Source organism: Arachis ipaensis, chromosome B10 (genome assembly GCF_059453495.1).
Source record: "Arachis ipaensis isolate K30076 ecotype BB chromosome B10, ASM5945349v1, whole genome shotgun sequence".
NCBI classification, from domain to species: domain Eukaryota; kingdom Viridiplantae; phylum Streptophyta; class Magnoliopsida; order Fabales; family Fabaceae; genus Arachis; species Arachis ipaensis.
In genome coordinates this window covers 42,164,501-42,189,162 of record NC_142435.1, presented here as the reverse complement: position 1 = coordinate 42,189,162, position 24,662 = coordinate 42,164,501, and the positions used below count along the sequence as shown (strand labels likewise).

Here is a 24,662-nt window from a genome sequence, read left to right as displayed (position 1 = left end):
TTAATTTCTAATTTAGTATTTAATGTCATAAAATTATAAATTTCTCATATGAATTATTGTTAATACAATTAAGTTAGTTATTGATTTTTAATGTGTACTTATTTTAAAAAGAAAATCTAATTATAATTTTTAATTAAAGTATTATGTTTAAAATTTTAAATTTAAATTCAAATAAATTTTTTTTTGAATTTTTAAGTAAGCAATTGGGTTTGAGAATTTTTTTAAAATTTTATATAATTTATAAGCTACTATGCTAATTACAAAAGATTATATTAAATTAAATAGAATTACCAGTCTTATTAAAATGTGAGGTTATTTATACTATTCAAAAGAAAATTTTAATTTGACATTTTTCTATATTTAATTATGTTTCTAATGTTGTTCCGACAAACTTGAATTAATTTAGGAAATTTTATTTAAAAAATTTAAAATTTGTACTAACTAATTAGAAAATTCTATTTAAAAATTTAAAATTTGAAATTCTAATACTAATTCCTAATTAAGTGAGTTCTTAACCATTTCAATTTTTAAATTTAATTTTTTTTACTTGCCACATTTATAAATTTTCTCTTTACTCAATTTACATTGTTATCTTTTACATTATTTCTGCACAATAGAAGTACTTTTATTTTTTACTTTTTTTAAATATTTTTTCTAAATTTACGTAATTTATAAGGTTATTAATTTTTAGATTGTATTTAATTTTATTTATTTTTATCGACAAATAAATAAGATTGACACTATTTATGATGAAACTAATAAAATTATTTTTAAATTAACAAGTTCCTATATTCCTGATGAACAACGAACGTTTAATTAGAAAATTTTATTTAAAAATTTAAAATTTGCACTAGCTGATTAGTAAACTCTATTTAAAAATTTGAAATTTGAAATTGTAATGCTAGTTCCTAATTATGTGACTTCTTAACCATTTCGATTTTTAAATTTAAAGTCACATTTATAAATTTTCTCTTTACTCCATTTATATTGTTATTTTTTAGATTGTCTCTATACAATAATAGATATACTTTCATTTTTTTCTTTTTTTTTTAATTATAAGCTATTCATTTTCAATTTTTTTATTTAAAGAAATGGAAAAAAAATTTTAACTATTAGTTGAATTTATTGACTGTGAAATTAAACTTATATTTATTTGAAAAAAGAAAATTTTGTAAAAAAATATATATTATTTTTCGTAAAGTATATTTACGTATCTAAATAAATAAGAATGAAAAGAAAATTAAAGCCGCCATTAAAGTTAAAATGACCAATTAGTTATTTATTTATTGAGTAGAGATGCAGAACAGAGGAGTGAGGAGGTTGAATTTAAATAGGATAGTTGGTGAAATGGTTGGAAAAAAATAGAGAGAAAATGAGAACTACATGGATATAAATATATAACAAAACATAATGATTGATTTAGAATTTTTTATGGAATAGGAACAGAGAAGAATGAGCAAAAGTGCGTGGTGGGTCATGAGTATTTTGGCCAAATAAAATTCAATAAAATACAATATTTTCTATACATTATTTAGCTTGACAAGTAATAAATTATTAGTTTATATTGTCTTCATAATATTTTACTAAATTTATTTATAAAAAATTACAGAAAATCCGAGTGATAGTTTCAATGGTCTGCATTTTAAATCGGTGTTGCCGGACATTACAAATAGTAGCATCAATACAGGTTGATTTTTGGATGAATTTTTTTGAAAATTGCTTATGTGAATATGCATTCACTTTATGTATTTTGATTTTCCTACCATTTATTCAATTATAAACTTTAACAGAAAATTTGTTCAAAACTAATGTCTCAAATTATCTTATTAGGTAATAACCCAACACCATATCGACCAAAGTCTCCAATTACTAATCCACACTCTCTAGATGAAAAAGAACAATATGCCAATATTAATAGTATTAGTAATTCGGGTATCACACATAGAGCATATGATAGCCTATGTCATCAGACAAGTCAACAACAGCTTCAACAAACATCAAACAATATCGACCAGTTACAAAGCCAGCATATGTTAATATGCTTTTATTACTTAAAGACCAAACATTTAATTTTTCAATTGGTTTATTAAAAATAATCTTTGATATATGCTATATAGTTATTATAGATTCATTGGAGTACACAAATCGAATTAGATTGTCCTTCAGTGATGAGATTAACCTTTCATTTGCCTGGAGAGCAAAATATCATCTTTAAAGACGATAATGATCTTGAGAAAATCGTGGAAGAAGAGGAAGAAAAATGTACGATATTCTTAGCATGGATGGAGGCCAATAAAAAATTTGAATCAGGTCAAATTTTGACATATGCTGAGTTTCCAAATCAATTTGTTTATGATAGAGAAGCAAGGGAATGACATCCATGCAAAAGAGGGTATTATATCGAGAGGTTAAACTATGTTCCATCGGGTATAGGTGATATTTATTATATGAGAATTTTGTTAGCTGTTCAGAGAGGTTGCACAACATATGAGTCTATTAGGACAGTTAATGGAATTACATATTCTAACTTCTAAGATGCTTGCTATTCCATGGGATTACTGTGCGATGATAAGAAATTCATTACAGCTATTAATGAGGTAGCTGAACTTGCATCAGGTCATCAATTGAGGAAATTATTTGCGATGCTACTGATATCTAATAGCATTAGCAACCCAGAGCGTGTTTGGAATGCAACTTGGACATTATTAGTTGATGGAATATTATATGAGAGGAAAAAAATTTTGAAAAATCAAGATATTTTACTATGTCTTTTTTTTATATCAAGATTGTATTCTCTTATTATTTTTATTTTTATTAATAATATTAATAGTTTTATTTTGAAATTACTTATTAAATGTAACACCCTACCACACTAAGCTTTACGCTTAAGTCGTAAAACGAAGTTAGTGTGGTATTACGACCTCTAACATAAAATGAGTACAAATAATAGCAGAAAAATTATAATATGCTAGGAGCCTTGAAGGATAGGGGAAATAAAAAAAATCGCGAGATAAAAGCGCAACGCTCAAGGAACGAGTCAACTTGCGTGCTAAGAAAACCGTAACTGTCAAACATAAGATAACAGAAGTAGGAATAGAGTGCCAAAGATACAAAATAACAAGCTCCTAACTCAGCCTGCGAAGTCAAGACTGGCCGGAGAATATTTACACATATATGCATACATATCCAAAATCCAAAAGTACATATACACAATCCTACCTCTCCATAAACCTTTAAGAGGATCAAAATAACAAGTTATACGGAGAGAAAACCAAGTACACACACACATATACATATATATATATATATATATATATATATATATATATATATATATATATATATATATATATATATATATACGCGACCTGGCGGTCGTCTTAATAGAAGAGACATTTGGCGATAAGCCTGGGCTTGTTTGGAGGGATCGTCATAAATAATTAAAGTGTGGCGTTCGCGGTACATAAAAAATTCAGCCAGAGCTGCTCCCGTATACGGAGCGAGATATTTTCAGCTTCAGCCACTCGAATTTTCGATATTCCTTTTTATTTCTCATCAAACGAATGGCATCTTCTTCTGGAAATTCTAGCTATTCTTAGCATGATATTGGGAAATCTCATTGCTATTACCCAAACAAGCATGAAACGTATGCTTGCGTATTTGTCCATAGGTCAAATCGGATATGTTATTATTGGAATAATTGTTGGAGACTCAAATGGTGGATATGCAAATATATATATATATATATATATATATATATATAGCATAACAAAATAACCCTGTAACCACTCCGCTTCAAGAGTCCAGACGCCTAACGAGATGCCTCTCGACCTGCATCTGAAAAAAAATAACATAGTATGGAATGAGAACCGGAGGTTCTCAGTATGGTAAAGGTGCCACACACAAAATATATAAGGTCCTGGAAATGCCAGAGGCAATCCTAGAACGCCGACACTCAGATTATAGAGCTTAAAGTATTAAACAGAAGTCATAAAAGGTGGTTTCCTAAAAATATTTAATCCTAACTTAACTTAACCTTAAATCTAAGTCCTATACTGCCATTCCTCCATACCTCTAACTCCATCATGCATTTTTACAGGCAAATAGATAGATAAAGGCAAACACAAGAAGGTTACAACTACTGCAGGTAACAAATACACATTTAGCATGGCAAATACAGATAGGCACACCCAATTAGAGCACAAGCAAGTAATTCAAGTAATATGCATATGATGCATGCATGTCCTATGGCTGATGAGGCTCATCTGTCGGTTATCCAGCCAACCCGACAAGTCTGAATTGTCCTTAGACGGTCCCCCCGACGTGCATCCCCAAGAGTCTATGCATAGCTTTTTTTTTCATATAGTCAATATTGCTCAATGGGGGTAACATTCCCGGGAATTTATATAGTGCCCGGTCACACTTACGTCGTAGGGTCAACAGAGTATCAAGTTTTCAACTTGATACACGTGGTGGCAAGCCACGGCACTTAATCTAGGGAATCTCGTATCTCAGATTATTCAAATTCATAAGCCATTTAAATAATTCAATTATAATTCATCAACATCCACATCATTCTCAATCGCATTTCATTCATCATCATACATCAATCATATTCAATCCTTATCCTTCATTATCACACCTCCCATTCCGTCCATCAATAGTTCTAATTCAAAACACAATTCATTCTTTTATAAATGAATCAAACTTAAAACATGCTCATTTTCTTAATAACTCAAAATCAAACCATATAACCTTTAAATCTAAATCTTTTTAAATAATCATATAAACAAAATCTCTAATTTTTATAAAATTTCGGCAGCATCTCCTCTAAAACTCGGACTTTACCACCCTTTTCGGGTCCAAACCTGCATTCTTTTCAATTCAACATACCTTTCCTCATCATCATAACAATCACCACAATAAATCTACCTCAGATCAACAATTAAACTCATACAATATTCAAGTCCAACAACCAAAATTCAACTAAGAATCATAGTTCACAAATCCTGGGCCTTTAACACAAAATACCTCATTATCACAGTAACCTCCACAATAGTTATACCTCAAATCAATAATTTACCAAATCATTAGTTAATCAACAAGCACCAAACCAACCATGTTCATCAACAATAACATTCAACCATAATTCTCTCCAAATTAAGATAACAACATTCACCATCCAAAATTAATAACTAATTATCCAATAAACTTCAACCAAATATATTCATCGACAAATTACTAAACATTAAACATACACCTGCATTCCAACTTATCCTATGGTCATCTAGCCTAAGTTTTCACAGAACATTATATATTAAATGCAAGAAACCTAAACCATACCTTGGCTGATTTCCACGTAACGACCAAAGCTATTTATTCAAAACCAAGGCAGCCCCTCAAAACTCAACTAATCTGCTTCCTCCAAGTTCCAGTATTCACAATTTCAAGCTCCAATTATTTATTCACAACCTAATACACATTCATAACACATATATATCCAATTTAATACTCAAAGCTCAAATTCAATGAAGATAAAATAGAATTATCATATCCTCACCTTACCTAGGCTTCACATAAGCAAGAGTGAACGTTTTCTTCAAGTTAATTGGATCCTAAAACATCAAAAATCAAAGAAACTCAACCTTCCCATTCAAAAATCCAAAAATTGGGAGAAAAGAGGGCTGAGAGTGATTAAACAAGTTACCAGTGAAATTATTCTGGTAGAAATGTAGAGCTCGACGCGGTGGACGCGTGGCCGCAAACGGTGCGGCGATTGGAGCTCGGACGGAGAAGTTACGGGGATCGGAAATTTACCGTAAAGTTACGGAAGCTTTCTCCCCTCCCTGGAAGTGTTTCACGCTGCTGCATCCAAATGAGGGAGAGAAAGGATTTCGGCTTCATTTAATGAGTTGGTCCGGTTGGACCGACGGCCCGGTTCAGGTCCGGTTCAACCGGTTCGGCCCGTTTGGTCCAATTTTGGACCGTTTTCTTCGAAATTGGTGTCAAAATTCTCGTTTCGATGAGCTCTATTCTAATTTAATATAATATTCACATTTCTAATCCTCCTTATTAAAAACTAATTTATTGACTAATTATCTACTAATTTAATCGGGGTTTACATCTTACCCACCTAATAAAGAATTTTGCCCTCAAAATTCAAATCTAGTTACCTGAAAAGAGATGTGGATAGTCTTTTCGCATATTTGATTCGAGCTCCCAGGTATGTTCCTCGATACCAGCTCGACTCCAAGCTACTTTTACCAATAATACTTCCCTTCCGCGTAATCGTTTAATACTGGTGTCATCAATTCTCACCGGAATTACTAGGAGTGTTAGATCTTCTCTTACTTGAATTGGTTCTGGTTCCAGAACATGACTTGCATCAGGAGTGTACTTCCGAAGCTGTGACACATGGAACACATCGTGCAAATTCGAAAGATACGGCGGTAAGGCAATTCTATAAGCCACTGGCCCAATTCTCTTAAGGATCTCAAATGGTCCAATATAACGGGGATTTAATTTCTTAGTCTTAATAGCTCTTCCCACTCCAGTGGTTGGTGTAACTTTCAAAAAGACATGTTCTCCTTCTTCGAATTCCAAAGGCTTTTGCCTCTGGTCAGCATAGCTCTTTTGGTGGCTTTGGGCTATAAGCATTCGACTACGAATCTTCTTTATCTGCTCAGTCGTTTCAGCTATCATCTCAGGCCCTAATAAACTTCTTTCTCCAGTTTCATACCAACATAGTAGAGATTGACATTTTCTGCCATACAGAGCTTCATATGGAGCCATTCCGATGCTCGCATGATAGCTATTATTAATAGCAAATTTCACTAATGGAATATACCGATCCTAGCTCACCGGCTGGTCTAAAACACAAGCCCTTAGCATATCCTCCAAGGTCTGAATAGTTCTCTCTGACTGACCATCTGTCTGAGGGTGATACGCAGTACTCAAGCTTAACTGAGTCCCAAATGCACGCTGAAAAGCTCCCCAGAATCTTGATGTGAAGCGAGGATCCCTATCAGATATAATGGTAGAAGGCACGCCATGCAACCTGACAATCTCTTTAATATACATTCGAGCTAATTCTTCCATTGTACAACTTATTCGAATAGGAAGAAAGTGAGCTGATTTTGTCAGTCGATCCACAACCACCCAAATAGCGTCACAACTAGACCGGGTCCTAGGCAAACCTATCACAAAGTCCATTCCAATACTCTCCCATTTCCATTGTGGAATCTCTAAAGGCTGAAGGGTCCCTGATGGTCTCTGATGCTCAATCTTAACCTTCTGACATGTTAAACATTTAGATACATGCAATGCCACATCATTCTTCATACCTGGCCACCAGAACATCGCTTTCAGATCTTGATACATTTTAGTGCTCCCTGGGTGAATTGAAAACCCGCTCTTATGAGCTTCCTTCAAGATTCTCTGTCTCAGGTCTCCAATATCTGGCACAATAATCCAGTTCTTGAACCTCCACAAACCATCCTGTCCTTCTGACACTCTTCACTGTTTTCCTTGTTCAACTGCTGGTAATACCTTACGTAATGCTTCACTGTCTCGATAAGCCTTCAGAAGTTCTGATTTAAAATCACTTGAAATCAGCAACTGACTCAAACACAAAATTCCAGATTCTTTTCTAATTCCCAAATTCAAACCTTGAAATGCTCTTAGTAATTCTTCTTCCCGTAGCATCATCTAAGCTGCATATAAAGATTTTCGACTCAAGGCGTCTGCCACAACATTCGCTTTTCCTGGATGATAATTCAATTCAAAATCATAATATTTCAGGAGCTCCATCCACCTCCTCTGACGCATATTCAACTCTTTCTGCTCAAAAAGATACTTCAAACTCTTATGGTCTGAGAAAACATGAAACCTAACGCCATAGAGGTAGTGCCTCCAAATCTTTAAAGCAAACACAACGACAGCAAGCTCCAAATCATGTGTTGGGTAGTTCATCTCATGCGGCCTTAACTGCCGTGAGGCGTATGCTACAACATTCTGGTGCTGCATCAGAACACACCCCAACCCTTTCAGAGATGCATCACAATACACTTCAAACGGTTCACTTGGTTCAGGCAATACCAACACAGGTGCAGTAGTTAATCTGTGCTTCAATGCTTGGAAACTCTCTTCACATTCCGGAGTCCAGATAAAAGGCGTGTCCTTCCTAGTCAACTTAGTTAAAGGTAAGGCGAGCTGTGAAAATTCTTTAATGAATCTGCGATAATACCCCGCCAAACCTAGGAAACTCCTGATCTCTGTCACTGAAGTTGGTCGCTCCCAATTTATCACTGCTTCCACCTTAGCAGGATCCACAGCTATCCCCTGCTTACTCACCACGTGGCCGAGAAACTTCACTTCACTCTTCCAGAACTCACATTTAGATAACTTAGAATATAACTTCCTGTCACTCAGAATTTGCAGCACAGTTCGCAAGTGATCAGCATGTTCCTCTTCAGACTTAGAATAAACAAGAATATCATCAATGAAGACAATAACAAAGTTGTCCAGATACGGTCAGAAAATCCTGTTCATATAAACCATAAATACTGCCGGGGCATTAGTTAACCCAAAAGACATCACTGTATACTCATAATGACCATAACGCGTCCTGAAAGCAGTTTTCGGAATATCCTCGTCTCTAACCCTTATCTGATGATACCCGGATCGCAGGTCAATCTTAGAAAACACACCGGCACCCTGTAACTGATCCATTAGATCATCGATTCTAGGCAACGAATATTTATTCTTCACAGTGATCTTATTCAATTGCCGATAATCGACACACAACCGCATACTTCCGTCCTTCTTCTTTACCAGTAGCACTAGCGCTCCCCACGGAGAAACACTTGGTCAGATAAAATGCTTACTCAACAGATCTTCCAGCTGAGCTTTCAGTAATTGAAATCAGACCGCCTCCAGGCACCAACTCAATTGCGAATTTCACTTCCCGGTTAGGTAGAAATTCATTAATATCATCTGGAAACACATCTGGAAATTCACATACAACGGAAATCTTCTCTAAACTCTGATCATCACCTGATACTCCCGCAGTTAATAACATAATATCCTGACATTCGGTTCCAGAACAATTTACTATCATAGAATTCAAATAGTAACTATTCACCACAACCGGTGCTTCTGACCCTTCCGGCATAAACTGTACTGACTTTTCAGAACAATCAAGTAAAACATGATTCTTGGATAACCAATCCAATCCCAAAATGAGATCAAGACCAGTCATAGGCAAACAAATCAAATCATGCACAAATTCATGCTGTTGTACTTAAAAGGGAACTTGTGGACATCCTATCCTAGTCACCATAGCTTCATGAGTAGCATTATATACTTTCAAATCATAACCTAAAACCACCATTCTCAATCCTAATTCATGGGCCTTTTTAAATGCAATAAATGAATGACTTGCTCCTGAATCAAATAAAGCATTTAAGATTTTACCAGCCATTTCACAATTACCTCTAATCAGTGTCTCAGATCCCTCAGCACCTATGGTAGAAGTGGTGTATACTCTCCCCGGCTGCTGCACCCTACCAGTCTCATACTTCTTCTTCTCCGGGCAATTACTGGCTATATGCCCGGACTGTCCACAGGATTAGCACACTCCAAGTCCTAGTCTGCACGGAACTCCAAGATGATACTTTTCGCACTTCTAACAATTTAGATCTTGCTGTGGCTGCTTCCGAAACCTTTTTCCTTGACTGACATTAGTATTCGGCCTTCTGTAATTACTCTGGCCCTGAGTCTATTGTAGAATAAAGCCTCCACATTTGAAATTCCTACCTCTCGGAGCAAAGTTCCTCCCTAAAGGCCTCTGAAAAGGCACCCTCAAACTTTCTTTCTCTGCTGCCGCCTTCCTCACACAATCCTCAGCCACCCTACTCTTATTCACCAATTCAGAAAATACCCTGATCTCCATTGGGGCAACGAAGCTTAGAATATCGCTCCGAAGACCTCCCTCATATTTAATACACTTCCATTCAGCAAAATCTTCAGGCGCACCTTGACAGATATGAGAAAAGCGACATAACTCCTCAAATTTGCTAGTATACTCAGCAACAGTCATCTGTCCCTGCTTTAACTACATCAGTTCAAGTTCCTTGGCATTTCTGGCTGAATTAGGAAATTACTTCTTATAGAACTCTGTCCAGAAAACCTCCCAAGGAATCGCAGCACCATCAGGCTGCAAGATACATCGTGTTCCCTGCCACCAATATTGAGCTTCACCTTGCAACTGATAAGTTCCAAATTCAACCCATTGCTCTTCAGAAACCTGTTGTGCTTGTAACGCCCTTTCCATAGCCTGAATCCAATTATCTGCATCAGTGGAATTTGAGGTTCCCCTAAAGGTTGGAGGGTGAACTTTCAAAAATTTAGCAAGCGTCATAGGACCGTCCTCGTCATTATTGTTCCCATGATTACCCTGGTTCATCTGGTTACCCAGTGCCTCAGCTGTTACCTGCATAGCTACTCAGTCTCTATGGGGGCAGGAGTAACGGAGCCTGTCCTACCTCTACCTCGCCCACGACCGCGTCCGCGAGTCGACATCTGGTCCCTATACACACCAAACAAGTGATATTAAGTTGATCAGTCTCAATATCGCAGGTCTAATGCTTTAAGGTCCAAATGCATGCTTGACGCGCAGAAATTGTGATTACACTTTAATTATGTAAAATTCATTGCTCTTTCTTTCCCTGGTAATGGCGCCAAAAACATGATGCCAATACCATGGTTCACAACTTCGCACAACTAACCAGCAAGTGCACTGGGTCATCCAAGTAATACCTTACGTGAGTAAGGGTCGAATCCCACAGAGATTGTTGGTATGAAGCAAGCTATGGTCACCTTGTAAATCTCAGTCAGGCGGATATAAAATAGTAATGGAGTTTTCGAAAATAATTAATAAAATAGGGATAGAAATACTTATGTAAATCATTGGTGAGAATTTCAGATAAGCGAATAGAGATGCTTTCGTTCCTCTGAACCTCTGCTTTCCTGCTATCTTCATCCAATCAGTCTTACTCCTTTCCATGGCTGGCTTTATGTAATGCATCACCATTGTCAATGGCTACTTTCGGTCTTCTCTCGGGAAAATGATCCAAATACCCTGTCACGGCACGGCTAATCGTCTGGAGGCATCACCCTTGTCAATGGTTACATCCTATCCTCTCAGTGAAAATGGTCAACGCACCCTGTCACGGCACGGCTATTCATCTGTCGGTTCTCGATCATGCTAGAATAGGATTTACTATCCTTTTGTGTCTGTCACTACGCCCAGCAATCGCGAGTTTAAAGCTCGTCACAGTCATTCAATCATTGAATCCTACTCGGAATACCACAGACAAGGTTTAGACTTTCCGGATTCTCTTGAATGCCGCCATCATTCTAGCTTACACCACGAAGATTCCGATTAAGAGATCTAAGAGATACTCATTCAATCTAATGTAGAACGGAAGTGGTTGTCAGGCACGCGTTCATAGGGAATGATGATGATTGTCACGTTCATCACATTCAGGTTGAAGTGCGAATGAATATCTTAGAAGCGAAATAAGATGAATTGAATAGAAAACAGTAGTACTTTGCATTGATCTTTGAGGAACAGCAGAGCTCTACACCTTAATCTATGGAGTGCAGAAACTCTACCGTTGAAAATACATAAGTGATAATGGAGTTCATTGGTCTCGGCCCCAGAGGGGAACCGGAGTAACCAAGACTGTGATCACAAGATCAAATTACAATCCAGGATGTCTAATACAATAGTAAAAGGTCCTATTTATAATAAACTAGTCACTAAGGTTTACAGAAATAAGTAATTGATGCATAAATCCACTTCCGGGGCCCACTTGGTGTGTGCTTGGGCTGAGCTTGAGTGTTGCACATGTAGAGGTCCTTCTTGGAGTTGAACGCCAGCATTTGTGCCAGTTTGGGCGTTCAACTCTGGTTTTGGATCCTTTTCTGGCGCTGGACGCCAGAATTGGGCAGAGAGCTGGCGTTGAACGCCAGTTTGCGTCATCTATTCTTGGCCAAAGTATGGACTATTATATATTGCTGGAAAGCCCTGGATGTCTACTTTCCAACGCAATTGGAAGCGCGCCATTTCGAGTTCTTTAGCTCCAGAAAATCTACTTTGAGTGTAGGGAGGTCAGAATCCAACAGCATCAGCAGTCCTTCTTCAACCTCTGAATCTGATTTTTGCTCAAGTCCCTCAATTTCAGTCAGAAAATACCTGAAATCACAGAAAAACACAGAAACTCATAGTAAAGTCCAGAAATGTGAATTTAACATAAAAACTAATGAAAACATCCCTAAAAGTAACTAGATCCTACTAAAAATATACTAAAAACAATGTCAAAAAGCGTATAAATTATCCGCTCATCACAACACCAAACTTAAATTGTTGCTTGTCCCCAAGCAACTGAAAATCAAATAGGATAAAAAGAAGAGAATATACTATAAATTCCAAACTATCAATGAAACATAGCTCCAATCAAATGAGCGAGACTTATAGCTTTTTGCCTTTTGAATAGTTTTGGCATCTCACTTTATCCATTGAGGTTCAGAATGATTGGCATCTATAGGAACTCAGAGTTCAGATAGTATTATTGACTCTCCTAGTTCAGTATGATGATTCTTGAACACAGCTTCTTTATGAGTCTTGGCCGTGGCCTTAAGCACTTTGTTTTCCAGTATTACCACCGGATACATAAATGCCACAGACACATAATTGGGTGAACCTTTTCAGATTGTGACTCAGCTTTGCTAAAGTCCTCAATTAGAGGTGTTCAGGGTTCTTAAGCACACTCCCTTTTTTTGCTTTGGACCTTGACTTTAACCGCTCAGTCTCAAGTTTTTACTTGATACCTACACGCCACAAGCACATGGTTAGGGACAGCTTGGTTTAGCCGCTTAGACCAGGATTTTATTCCTTTAGGCCCTCCTATCCACTGATGCTCAAAGCCTTGGGATCCTTTTTATTTGCCCTTGCCTTTTGGTTTTAAGGGTTATTGGCTTTTTGCTCTTGCCTCTTGGTTTTAAGAGCTTTTGGCTTTTTCTGCTTGCTTTTTCTTTTTCTTTCTATTTTTTTTCGCCTATTTTCTTTTCTTTTTTTTTCTGCAAGCTTTGTTCTTTGCTGCTTTTTCTTGCTTCAAGAATCATTTTTATGATTTTTCAGATTATCAAATAACATGTCTCCTAGTCATCATTCTTTCAAGAGCCAACATATTTAACATTCTTAAACAACAACTTCAAAAGACATATGCACTGTTCAAGCATTCATTCAGAAAACAAGAAGCATTGTCACCACATCAATATAATTAAACTAAGTTCAAAGATAAATTCAAAACTCATGTACTTCTTGTTCTTTTGAATTAAAACATTTTTCATTTAAGAGAGGTGATGGATTCATAGGACATTCATAACTTTTAAGATATGGTTACTAACTACTAATGATCATGTAATGAAGACACAAACATGGATAAGCACTTAACATAGAAAACGAAAAACAGAGAAAGTAAGAACAAGGAATGAGTCCACCTTAGTGATGATGGCGTTTCCTTCTTGAGGAACCAATGATGTTCTTGAGCTCTTCTATGTCTCTTCCTTGCCTTTGTGGCTTGATTCCTAGTGATTTTTGGTATTTCTATCCTCAGTTGCTTCCAATAACTATGTGGAGGGAAGTGCATCCCCTGAGGTATCTCAAGGATCTCTTGATTTGTAGCCACATGTTCTACCACTGAGCTATAGATCCTTTACATAATTATTTTACCACACCAAACTTAGAATGTTGCTCGCCCTCGAGCAAAAGAATAAGGGATAGATGAAGAAGAATATGTGGAAAAAAAAACTAGGATTATGAGGAAGGAAGGTGGGAATCCTGTGGGGTCCACAGATCCTAAGATGATCCTGTGAGGTCCACAGATCTTGAGGTGTCAAGGCATTTACATCCCTACACCAATTTAGGCATGCAAAATGCCCTTGCACACAACTCTGGGCGTTCAGCGCCAGGTTGGTGCCCATTTTGGGCGTTCAATGCCCATTTGTTGCCCCTTTCTGGCGTTGAACGCCAGAACCATGCTTGTTCTGGGCGTTCAGTGCCAGCTCTTCTCCAGGGTGCAATTTTGGCGTTCATCGCCCAGATGCTGCCCATTTTGGGCGCTCAGCGCCAGAACCATGCTCTGTTCTGGCGTTGAACGCCAGACAGATGCTTCCTCCAGGGTGTGATTTTTCTTCTGCTGTTTTTAATTCCGTTTTCAATTTTTATATTTATTTTGTGACTCCACATGATCATGGACCTAAGAAAACATGAAAGACAATGAAAATTAGATAAATAAACATTGGGTTGCCTCCCAACAAGCGCTTCTTTAATGTCAATAGCTTGACAGTGGGCTCTCATGGAGCCTCACAGATGTGCAGAGCTTTGTTGAGACCTCCCAACACCAAACTTAGAGTTTGGATATGGGGGTTTGACACCAAACTTAGAGTTTGGTTGTGGCCTCCCAGCACCAAACTTAGAGTTTGACTATGGGGGCTTTGTTTGACTCTGCTTTGAGAGAAGCTTTTTATGCTTCCTCTCCATGGATGCAGAGAGAGATCCTTGAGTTGTAAACACAAGGTTGTCCTTATTCAATTGAAGGATCAATTCTCCTCTGTCCACATCAATCACAGCTCTTGATGTGGCTAGGAAAGGTCTTCCTAGGATGATGGATTCATCCTCTTCCTTTCCAGTATCTAAGACTATGAAATCAGCAGGGATGTAAAGGCCTTCAACCTTTACTAACACGTCCTCTACTTGTCCATAAGCCTGTTTTCTTGAATTGTCTGCCATCTCTAATGAGATTTTAGCAGCTTGCACCCCATAGATTCCCAGTTTCTCTATTACAAAGAGGGGCATGATGTTTATTCCTGAACCAAGGTCACACAGAGCCTTAAAGATCATGGTGCCTATGGTACAAGGTATTATGAACTTTCTAGGATCCTGTCTCTTCTGAGGCAATGTCGGTTGATCCAGATCACTTAGTTTATTGGTGAACAAGGGAGGTTCATCTTCCCAAGTTTTAATACCAAACAATTTGGCATTTAGCTTCATGATTGCACCAAGGAACTTGGCAGTTTGCTCTTCAGTAACATCCTCATTCTCTTCAGAAGAGGAATACTCATCAGAGCTCATGAAGAGCATAAGGAGGTTTAATGGAATCTCTATGGTCTCTAGTTGAGCCTCAAATTCCTTTGGTTCCTCAGAGAGAAGCTCCTTATTGATCACTGGACGTCCCAGGAGGTCTTCCTCCTTAGGATTCACGTCCTCCTCTCCCTCTTTGGGTTCGGCCATTTTGGTTATGTCAATGGCCTTGCACTCTCCTTTTGGATTCTCTTCTGTATTGCTTGGGAGAGTACTAGGAGGGATTTCAGTGATTCTTTTACTCAGCTGGCCTACTTGTGCTTCCAAATTTCTGATGGAAGACGTTGTTTTATTCATGAAACTCATAGTGGCCTTAGATAGCTCAGAGACTAAATTTGCTAAGCTAGATGGATTCTGCTCAGAATTCTCTATCTGTTGCTGAGTGGATGATGGAAAAAGCTTGCTATTGCTAAACCTGTTTCTTCCACCATTATTAAAGCCTTGTTGAGGCTTTTGATCCTTCCATGAGAAATTTGGATGATTTCTCCATGATGGATTATAGGTGTTTCCATAAGGTTCACCCATGTAATTCACCTCTGCTATTGCAGGATTTTCAAGATCATAAGCTTCTTCTTCATAAGAAGCCTCTTGAGTACTGTTGGATGCAGCTTGCATTCCATTCAGACTCTGAGAAATCATATTGACTTGCTGAGTCAATATTTTGTTCTGAGCCAACATGGCATTCAGAGTATCAACTTCAAGAACTCCCTTCTTCATAGGCGTCCCATTACTCACAGGATTCCTCTCAGAAGTGTACATGAACTGGTTATTAGCAACCATGTCAATGAGTTCTTGAGCTTCTGCAGGCGTTTTCTTTAGGTGAATAGATCCACCTGCAGAGGTATCCAATGACATCTTTGATAGCTCAGATAAACCATCATAGAATATATCCAGGATGGTCCATTCTGAAAGCATGTCAGAAGGACACTTTTTGGTCAGCTGCTTATATCTTTCCTAAGCTTCATAGAGGGATTCACCTTCTTTCTGTCTGAAGGTTTGAACATCCACTCTAAGCTTGCTCAGCTTTTGAGGAGGAAAGAACTTGGCTAAGAAAGCCGTGACCAGCTTATCCCAAGAGTTCAGGCTGTCTCTGGGTTGAGAGTCCAACCAGATTCTAGCTCTGTCTCTTACAGCAAATGGGAAAAGCATGAGCCTGTAGACTTTAGGATCTACTCCATTAGTCTTAACAGTATCACAGATCTGCAAGAATTCAGTTAAGAACTGAAAAGGATCTTCAGATGGAAGTCCATGAAACTTGCAGTTCTGCTGCATCAGAGAAACTAGCTGAGGTTTCAGCTCAAAGTTGTTTGCTCCAATGGCAGGAATGGAGATGCTTCTTTCATGTAAATTGGAATTAGGTGCAGTAAAGTCACCAAGCATTCTCCTTGCATTATTATTATTTTCGGCTGCCATCTCCTCTTCCTGTTCGAAAATTTCTGAAAGGTTCTCTCTGGATTGTTGTAATTTAGTTTCTCTTAATTTTATCTTCAAAGTCCTTTCAGGTTTTGGATCTGCTTCAACAAGAATGTTCTTGTCCTTGCTCCTGCTCATATAAAAAAGAGAGAACAGAAAAATAATAATAATAGGGGGTCCTTTTTACCACAGTATAGAGGTCCTAGTGTGAGTTAGAAGAAAAGAAGAAGAAGAAATTCGAACACAGATGGAAGAGAGGGTTCGAATTTGGGTGAGATGAAGTGTTAGTAGATGAATAAATAAATAGAGGGAGATGAGAGAGAAGGGGAATTTTCGAAAATAATTTTTGAAAAAGAGTTAGTGATTTTTGAAAATAGTTTTTGAAAAAGGTTAGTAATTTTCGAAAATTAATTTTGAAAAGGGTTAATAGTTTTTCGAAAATTCAAATAAAAAATAAAATAATTAGTTTAATTAAAAAGAAATTTTGAAAAAGAGGGAGATATTTTCGAAAATTAGAGGGAGAGAGAGTTAGTTAGGTAGTTTTGAAAAGGATAAGAAACAAACAAAAAGTTAGTTAGTTAGTTAAAACAAATTTTGAAAAGATAAGAAGTTAGGAAGTTAGAAAAGATATTTTGAAATCAAATTTTTGAAAAAGGTAAGATAAGAAGATATTTTTGAAAAGATGGGATAGAAATTAGTTTTTAAAAAAGATTTGATTTTTAAAATCACAATTAATGACTTGATTCACAAGAAATCACAAGATATGATTCTAGAACTTAAAGTTTGAATCTTTCTTAACAAGCAAGTAACAAACTTGAAATTTTTGAATCAAAACATTAATTGTTATTGTTATTTTCGAAAATATGGTGTAAAAATAAGAAAAATATTTTTGAAAAATATTTTTAGAATTTTCGAAAATAACTAAGAAAAATGGAAAAGATTTGATTTTTGAAAAAGATAAGATTTTTAAATTGAAAATTTGATTTGACTCATAAAAACAACTAGATTTTAAAAATTTTTTTTGAAAAAGTCAAATCTAATTTTCGAAATTTTAAGAGAGAAAGAGGGAAAGATATTTTTTTTATTTTTGAATTTTTATGATGAGAGGAAAAACATGAAAATGATGCAATGCATGAAATTTTTAGATCAAAAAAATGAATGCATGCAAGAATGCTATGAATGTCAAGATGAACACCAAGAACACTTTGAATGTCATGATGAACATCAAGACTTATTTTTGAAAAATTTTTTAATGCAAAGAAAACATGCAAGACACCAAACTTAGAATTCTTTAATGCTTAGACACTAAGAATTCAAGAATGCATATGAAAAACAAGAAAAGACACAAAACATGCAAATGCAAAGATCAAACAAGAAGACTTACCAAGAACAACTTGAAGATCATGAAGAACACTATGAATGCATGATAGTTTTCGAAAAATGCAAGATGCACATGCAATTGACACCAAACTTATAACATGACTCAAGACTCAAACAAGAACATAAAAATATTTTTTATTTTTATGATTTTATGATTTTTTTTTTTTTGTATTTTCTTTTAATTTTTTCAAAATTCATTTTGAAAAAGAAAAATAAGGATTCCAAAATTTTTAATATGAATTCCAGGAATCTTATGCTCTTTAGTCTAAAGCTCCAATCAAAGGGTCAGGCATGGCTTAATAGCCAGCCAAGCTTTAGTATGTAACTTAGACATGACACGCCTGACATACCCTTATCTAGAAGAATTGGGTATGGCTCCATTGAAGTGATTAGTTGAAGACCAATCCCAAAGCAGTTTGGGTATGGCTTTACAGCCAGATAGGCTTCAACATGCTTCATGAAACACTAGAATTCATTCTTAAAAATTCTGAAGAAAAATATTTTTTTTTTTTGAAAATATTTTTATTTTATTTTTTTGAAAATAAAACAAAAATAAAATTACCTAATCTGAGCAACAAGATGAACCGTCAGTTGTCCAAACTCGAACAATCCCCGACAACGGCGCCAAAAACTTGGTGCGCAGAAATTGTGATTACACTTTAATTATGTAAAATTCATTACTCTTTCTTTCCCTGGTAATGGCGCCAAAAACATGATGCCAATACCATGGTTCACAACTTCGCACAACTAACCAGCAAGTGCACTGGGTCGTCCAAGTAATACCTTACGTAAGTAAGGGTCGAATCCCACGGAGATTGTTGGTATGAAGCAAGCTATGGTCACCTTGTAAATCTCAGTCAGGCGGATATAAAATAGTAATGGAGTTTTCGAAAATAATTAATAAAATAGGGATAAAAATACTTATGTAAACCATTGGTGAGAATTTCAGATAAGCGAATAGAGATGCTTTCGTTTCTCTAAACCTCTGCTTTCCTGCTATCTTCATCCAATCAGTCTTACTCCTTTCCATGGCTGGCTTTATATAATGCATCACCATTGTCAATGGCTACTTTCGGTCTTCTCTCGGGAAAATGATCCAAATACCCTGTCACGGCACGGCTAATCGTCTGGAGGCATCACCCTTGTCAATGGTTACATCCTATCCTCTCAGTGAAAATGGTCAACACACCCTGTCACGGCACGGCTATTCATCTGTCGGTTCTCGATCATGCTGGAATAGGATTTACTATCCTTTTGCGTCTGTCACTACGCCCAGCAATCGCGAGTTTGAAGCTCGTCACAGTCATTCAATCATTGAATCCTACTCGGAATACCACAGACAAGGTTTAGACTTTCCGGATTCTCTTGAATGCCGCCATCATTCTAGCTTACACCACGAAGATTCCGATTAAGAGATCTAAGAGATACTCATTCAATCTAATGTAGAACGGAAGTGGTTGTCAGGCACGCGTTCATAGGGAATGATGATGATTGTCACGTTCATCACATTCAGGTTGAAGTGCGAATGAATATCTTAGAAGCGAAATAAGATGAATTGAATAGAAAACAGTAGTACTTTGCATTGATCTTTGAGGAACAGCAGAGCTCCACACCTTAATCTATGGAGTGCAGAAACTCTACCGTTGAAAATACATAAGTGATAATGGAGTTCATTGGTCTCGGCCCCAGAGGGGAACCGGAGTAACCAAGACTGTGATCACAAGATCAAATTACAATCCAGGATGTCTAATACAATAGTAAAAGGTCCTATTTATAATAAACTAGTCACTAGGGTTTACAGAAATAAGTAATTGATGCATAAATCCACTTTCGGGGCCCACTTGGTGTGTGCTTGGGCTGAGCTTGAGTGTTGCACGTGTAGAGGTCCTTCTTGGAGTTGAACACCAGCATTTGTGCCAGTTTGGGCGTTCAACTCTGGTTTTGGATCCTTTTCTGGCGCTGGACGCCAGAATTGGGCAGAGAGCTGGCGTTGAACACCAGTTTGCGTCGTCTATTCTTGGCCAAAGTATGGACTATTATATATTGCTGGAAAGCCCTTGATGTCTACTTTCCAACGCAATTAGAAGCGCGCCATTTCGAGTTCTGTAGCTTCAGAAAATCTACTTTGAGTGCAGGGAGGTCAGAATCTAACAGCATCAGCAGTCCTTCTTCAACCTCTGAATCTGATTTTTGCTCAAGTCCCTCAATTTCAGTCAGAAAATACCTGAAATCACAGAAAAACACAGAAAATCATAGTAAAGTCCAGAAATGTGAATTTAACATAAAAACTAATGAAAACATCCCTAAAAGTAACTAGATCCTACTAAAAATATACTAAAAACAATGTCAAAAAGCGTATAAATTATCCGCTCATCAATGCTCACAAACGTTTATGCCATATATATCAGTCAGATATCCTAATAGCACGTAAACACATATACAGAGAATGCACAGAAGCACAATCAGTCCGTCTTTCAGGCTCTATAGGAACGAACTGCTCTGATACCATAATGTAACACCCTACCACACTAAGCTTTACGCTTAAGTCGTAAAACGAAGGTGGTGTGGTATTACGACCTCTAACATAAAATGAGTATATATAATAGCAGAAGAATTATAATATGCTAGGAGCCTTGAAGAATAGGGGAAATAAAAAAATCGCGAGATAAAAGCGCAACGCTCAAGGAACGAGTTAACTTGCGTGCTAAGAAAACCGTAACTGTCAAACATAAGATAACAGAAGTAGGAATAGAGTGCCAAAGATACAAAATAACAAGCTCCTAACTCAGCCTGCGAAGTCAAGACTGGCCGGAGAATATTTACACATATATACATACATATCCGAAACCCAAAAGTACATATACACAATCCTACCTCTCCATAAACCTCTAAGAGGATCAAAATAACAAGTTATGCGGAGAGAAAACCAAGTACACACACACACACACACACACACACACAGATATATATACAGATATATATATATATATATATATATATATATATATCATAGCATAACAAAATAACCCTGTAACCACTCCGCTTCAAGAGTCCAGACGCCTAACGAGATGCCTCTCGACCTGCATCTGAAAAATAACAACATAGTATGGAATGAGAACTGGAGGTTCTCAGTATGGTAAAGGTGCCACACACATAATATATAAGGTCCTGGGAATGCCAGAGGCAATCCTAGAACGCCGACACTCAGATTATAGAGCTTAAAGTATTAAACAGAAGCCATAAAAGGTGGTTTCCTAAAAATATTTAATCCTAACTTAACTTAACCTTAAATCTAAGTCCTATACTGCCATTCCTCCATACCTCCAACTCCATCATGTATTTTCGCAGACAAATAGATAGATAAAGGCAAACACAAGAAGGTTACAACTACTGCAGGTAACAAATACACATTTAGCATGGCAAATACAGATAGGCACACCCAATTAGAGCACAAGCAAATAATTCAAGTAATATGCATATGATGCATGCCTGTCCTATGGCTGATGAGGCTCATCTGTCGGTTATCCAGCCAACCCGACAAGTCTGAATTGTCCTTAGACGGTCCCCCGACGTGCATCCCCAAGAGTCTATGCATAGCTTTTTTTTTCATATAGTCAATATTGCTCAATAGGGGTAACATTCCTGGGAATTTATATAGTGCCCGGTCACACTTACGTCGTAGGGTCAACAGAGTATCGAGTTTTCAACCTGGTACACGTGGTGGCAAGCCACGGCACTTAATCCAGGGAATCTCGTATCTCAGATTATTCAAATTCATAAGCCATTTAAATAATTCAATTATAATTCATCAACATCCACATCATTCTCAATCGCATTTCATTCATCATCATACATCAATCATATTCAATCCTTATCCTTCATTATCACACCTCCTATTCCGTCCATCAATAGTTCCAATTCAAAACATAATTCATTCTTTTATAAATGAATCAAACTTAAAACATGCTCATTTTCTTAATAACTCAAAATCAAACCATATAACCTTTGAATCTAAATCTTTTTAAATAATCATATAAACAGAATCTCTAATTTTTATAAAATTTCGGCAGCATCTCCTCTAAAACTCGGACTTTACCACCCTTTTCGGGTCCAAACCTGCATTCTTTTCAATTCAACATACTCTTCCTCATCATCATAACAATCACCACAATAAATCTACCTCAGATCAACAATTAAACTCATACAATATTCAAGTCCAACAACCAAAATTCAACTAAGAATCATAGTTCACAAATCCTAGGCCTTTAACACAAAATACCTCATTATCACAGTAACCTCCACAATAGTTATACCTCAAATCAATAATTCACCAAATCATTAGTTAATCAATAAGCACCAAACCAACCATGTTCATCAACAATAACATTCAACCATAATTCTCTCCAAATTAACATAACAACATTCACCATCCAAAATTAATAACTAATTATCCAATAAACTTCAACCAAATATATTCATCGACAAATTACTAAACATTAAACATACACCTGCATTCCAACTTATCCTATGGTCATCTAGCCTAATTTTTCACAGAACATTATATATTAAAAGCAAGAAACCTAAACCATACCTTGGCCGATTTCCACGTAACGACCAAAGCTATTTATTCAAAACCAAGGCAGCCCCTCAAAACTCAACTAATCCGCTTCCTCCAAGTTTTAGTATTCACAATTTCAAGCTCCAATTATTTATTCACAACCTAATACACATTCATAACACATATATATCCAATTTAATACTCAAAGCTCAAATTCAATGAAGATAAAATAGACTTATCGTATCCTCACCTTACCTAGGCTTCACATAAGCAAGAGTGAACGTTTTCTTCAAGCTAATTGGATCCTAAAACATCAAAAATTAAAGAAACTCAACCTTCCCATTCAAAAATCCAAAAATTAGGGGAAAAGAGGGCTGAGAGTGATTAAACAAGTTACCAGTGAAATTGTTCTGGTAGAAATGTAGAGCTCAACGCGGTGGACGCGTGGCCATAAACGGTGCGGCGATTGGACCTCGGACGGAGAAGTTACGGGGATCGGAAATTTACCGTAAAGTTACGGAAGCTTTCTCCCCTCCCTGGAAGTGTTTCACGCTGCTGCATCCAAATGAGGGAGAGAAAGGGGTTCGGCTTCATTTAATGAGTTGGTCCGGTTGGACCGACGGCCCGGTTCGGGTCTGGTTCAACCGGTTCGGCCCGTTCGGTCCAATTTTGGACCGTTTTCTTCGAAATTAGTGTCAAAATTCTCATTTCGATGAGCTCTATCCTAATTTAATATAATATTCACATTTCTAATTCTCCTTATTAAAAACTAATTTATTGACTAATTATCTACTAATTTAACCGGGGTTTACATTAAATATTTCATAAAACCACCATGTGCTTTTGCTAGGACTAAACATGACTGATGATGAATTAATAAACCTCTGCTTTATTGAGATTGAGAAGATACTCAACAGCAATGTGAGATCTTTAAGAGACTATCAATCAATGCCATATCCTGAGATGTCTGATGTTCGCCTTTTTCAGAATAAGCTGATAGAGGAGGAGTTAGCATATAACACAAATGAGTTGACTCATACAAACTTATATACGGAACAAAAGATGACTCATGAGCAAAGGTTAGTATTCGATAAGATACTCAATGCTGTTATTACAGACTTTTGTGGTTTTTACTTCCTTTATGGGCATGGTGGGTGTGGTAAGACATTTATTTGGAATGGACTTTTTTCTACTATTCGATCTAGAGGAAAGATTGTTTTAAATGTCGCATCCAGTGAAATTGCGCCTTTACTCCTACCTGGTGGCAGAACGGCTCATTCTAGATTTTCAATACCCATTACAATTACTGATGAATCTACTTGTAATATCAAGCATGGCAGTTTGAAGGCTGAGCTGCTCATCTAAAGTAGCTTAATAATTTGGGATGAAGCTCCAATACTCAATAAAATGTGCTTTGAAACACTTGATCAGATGCTCAGGGATCTTATGTCAGTTACCGATCAACATAAGACACATCAACCATTTGGTGGTAAGGTTGTTGTTTTAGGAGGTGATTTCAGACAGATACTTCCGGTGATTCCGAAAGGGAGTAGACACGATACATTGACATCAGCTATTAACTCATCCCATCTGTGGTCGTTTTGTAAGGTTCTGAAACTGCATACGAACATGAGGCTTCTAATGTCTTCTTCATATCAAGATGAAGGTGAAATGAAGAGATTTGCTAATTGGATACTTGATGTTGGAAATGGAAATATTGGTTCTGTTGTTGGTGATGAATCAGAAATTGAAATTTCAGATGATCTATTGATTACAACTACTGATGACCCTCTCTTTCATTTGGTAGACTTTGCATATCCAAATTTGTTGCAAAACATGTCAAATTACAAGTATTTTTAGAGTAGAAAAATTCTTGCACCCACGCTTGAGAGTGTCGAGAAGGTAAATGATTTTGTCTTGACAATCTTTTCAGGGATGGAAAAGGAGTATTTGAGTTCTGACACAACATGTCAAGCTGATGAGAATGAAGATGTACAACAAGAGTGGTTCACACCAGAGTTCCTAAATGACATCAAATATTCGGGACTACCCAATCACAAGTTGACTTTGAAGGCAGGAGTCGCTGTAATGCTACTGCGAAAC

At 36.8% G+C, this 24,662-nt stretch overlaps 1 protein-coding gene across 1 annotated transcript; it reads left to right on the top strand.

The window, feature by feature from the left end:
- The first annotated feature begins 23,417 nt into the window (after window positions 1-23,417).
- LOC148579825 (uncharacterized) lies at window positions 23,418-23,924 on the top strand. The gene has a single exon (XM_088491132.1). The coding sequence runs from the start codon at window positions 23,418-23,420 to the stop codon at window positions 23,922-23,924; it is 507 nt and encodes a 168-aa protein (XP_088347258.1).
- The last annotated feature ends 738 nt before the right edge of the window (window positions 23,925-24,662 follow it).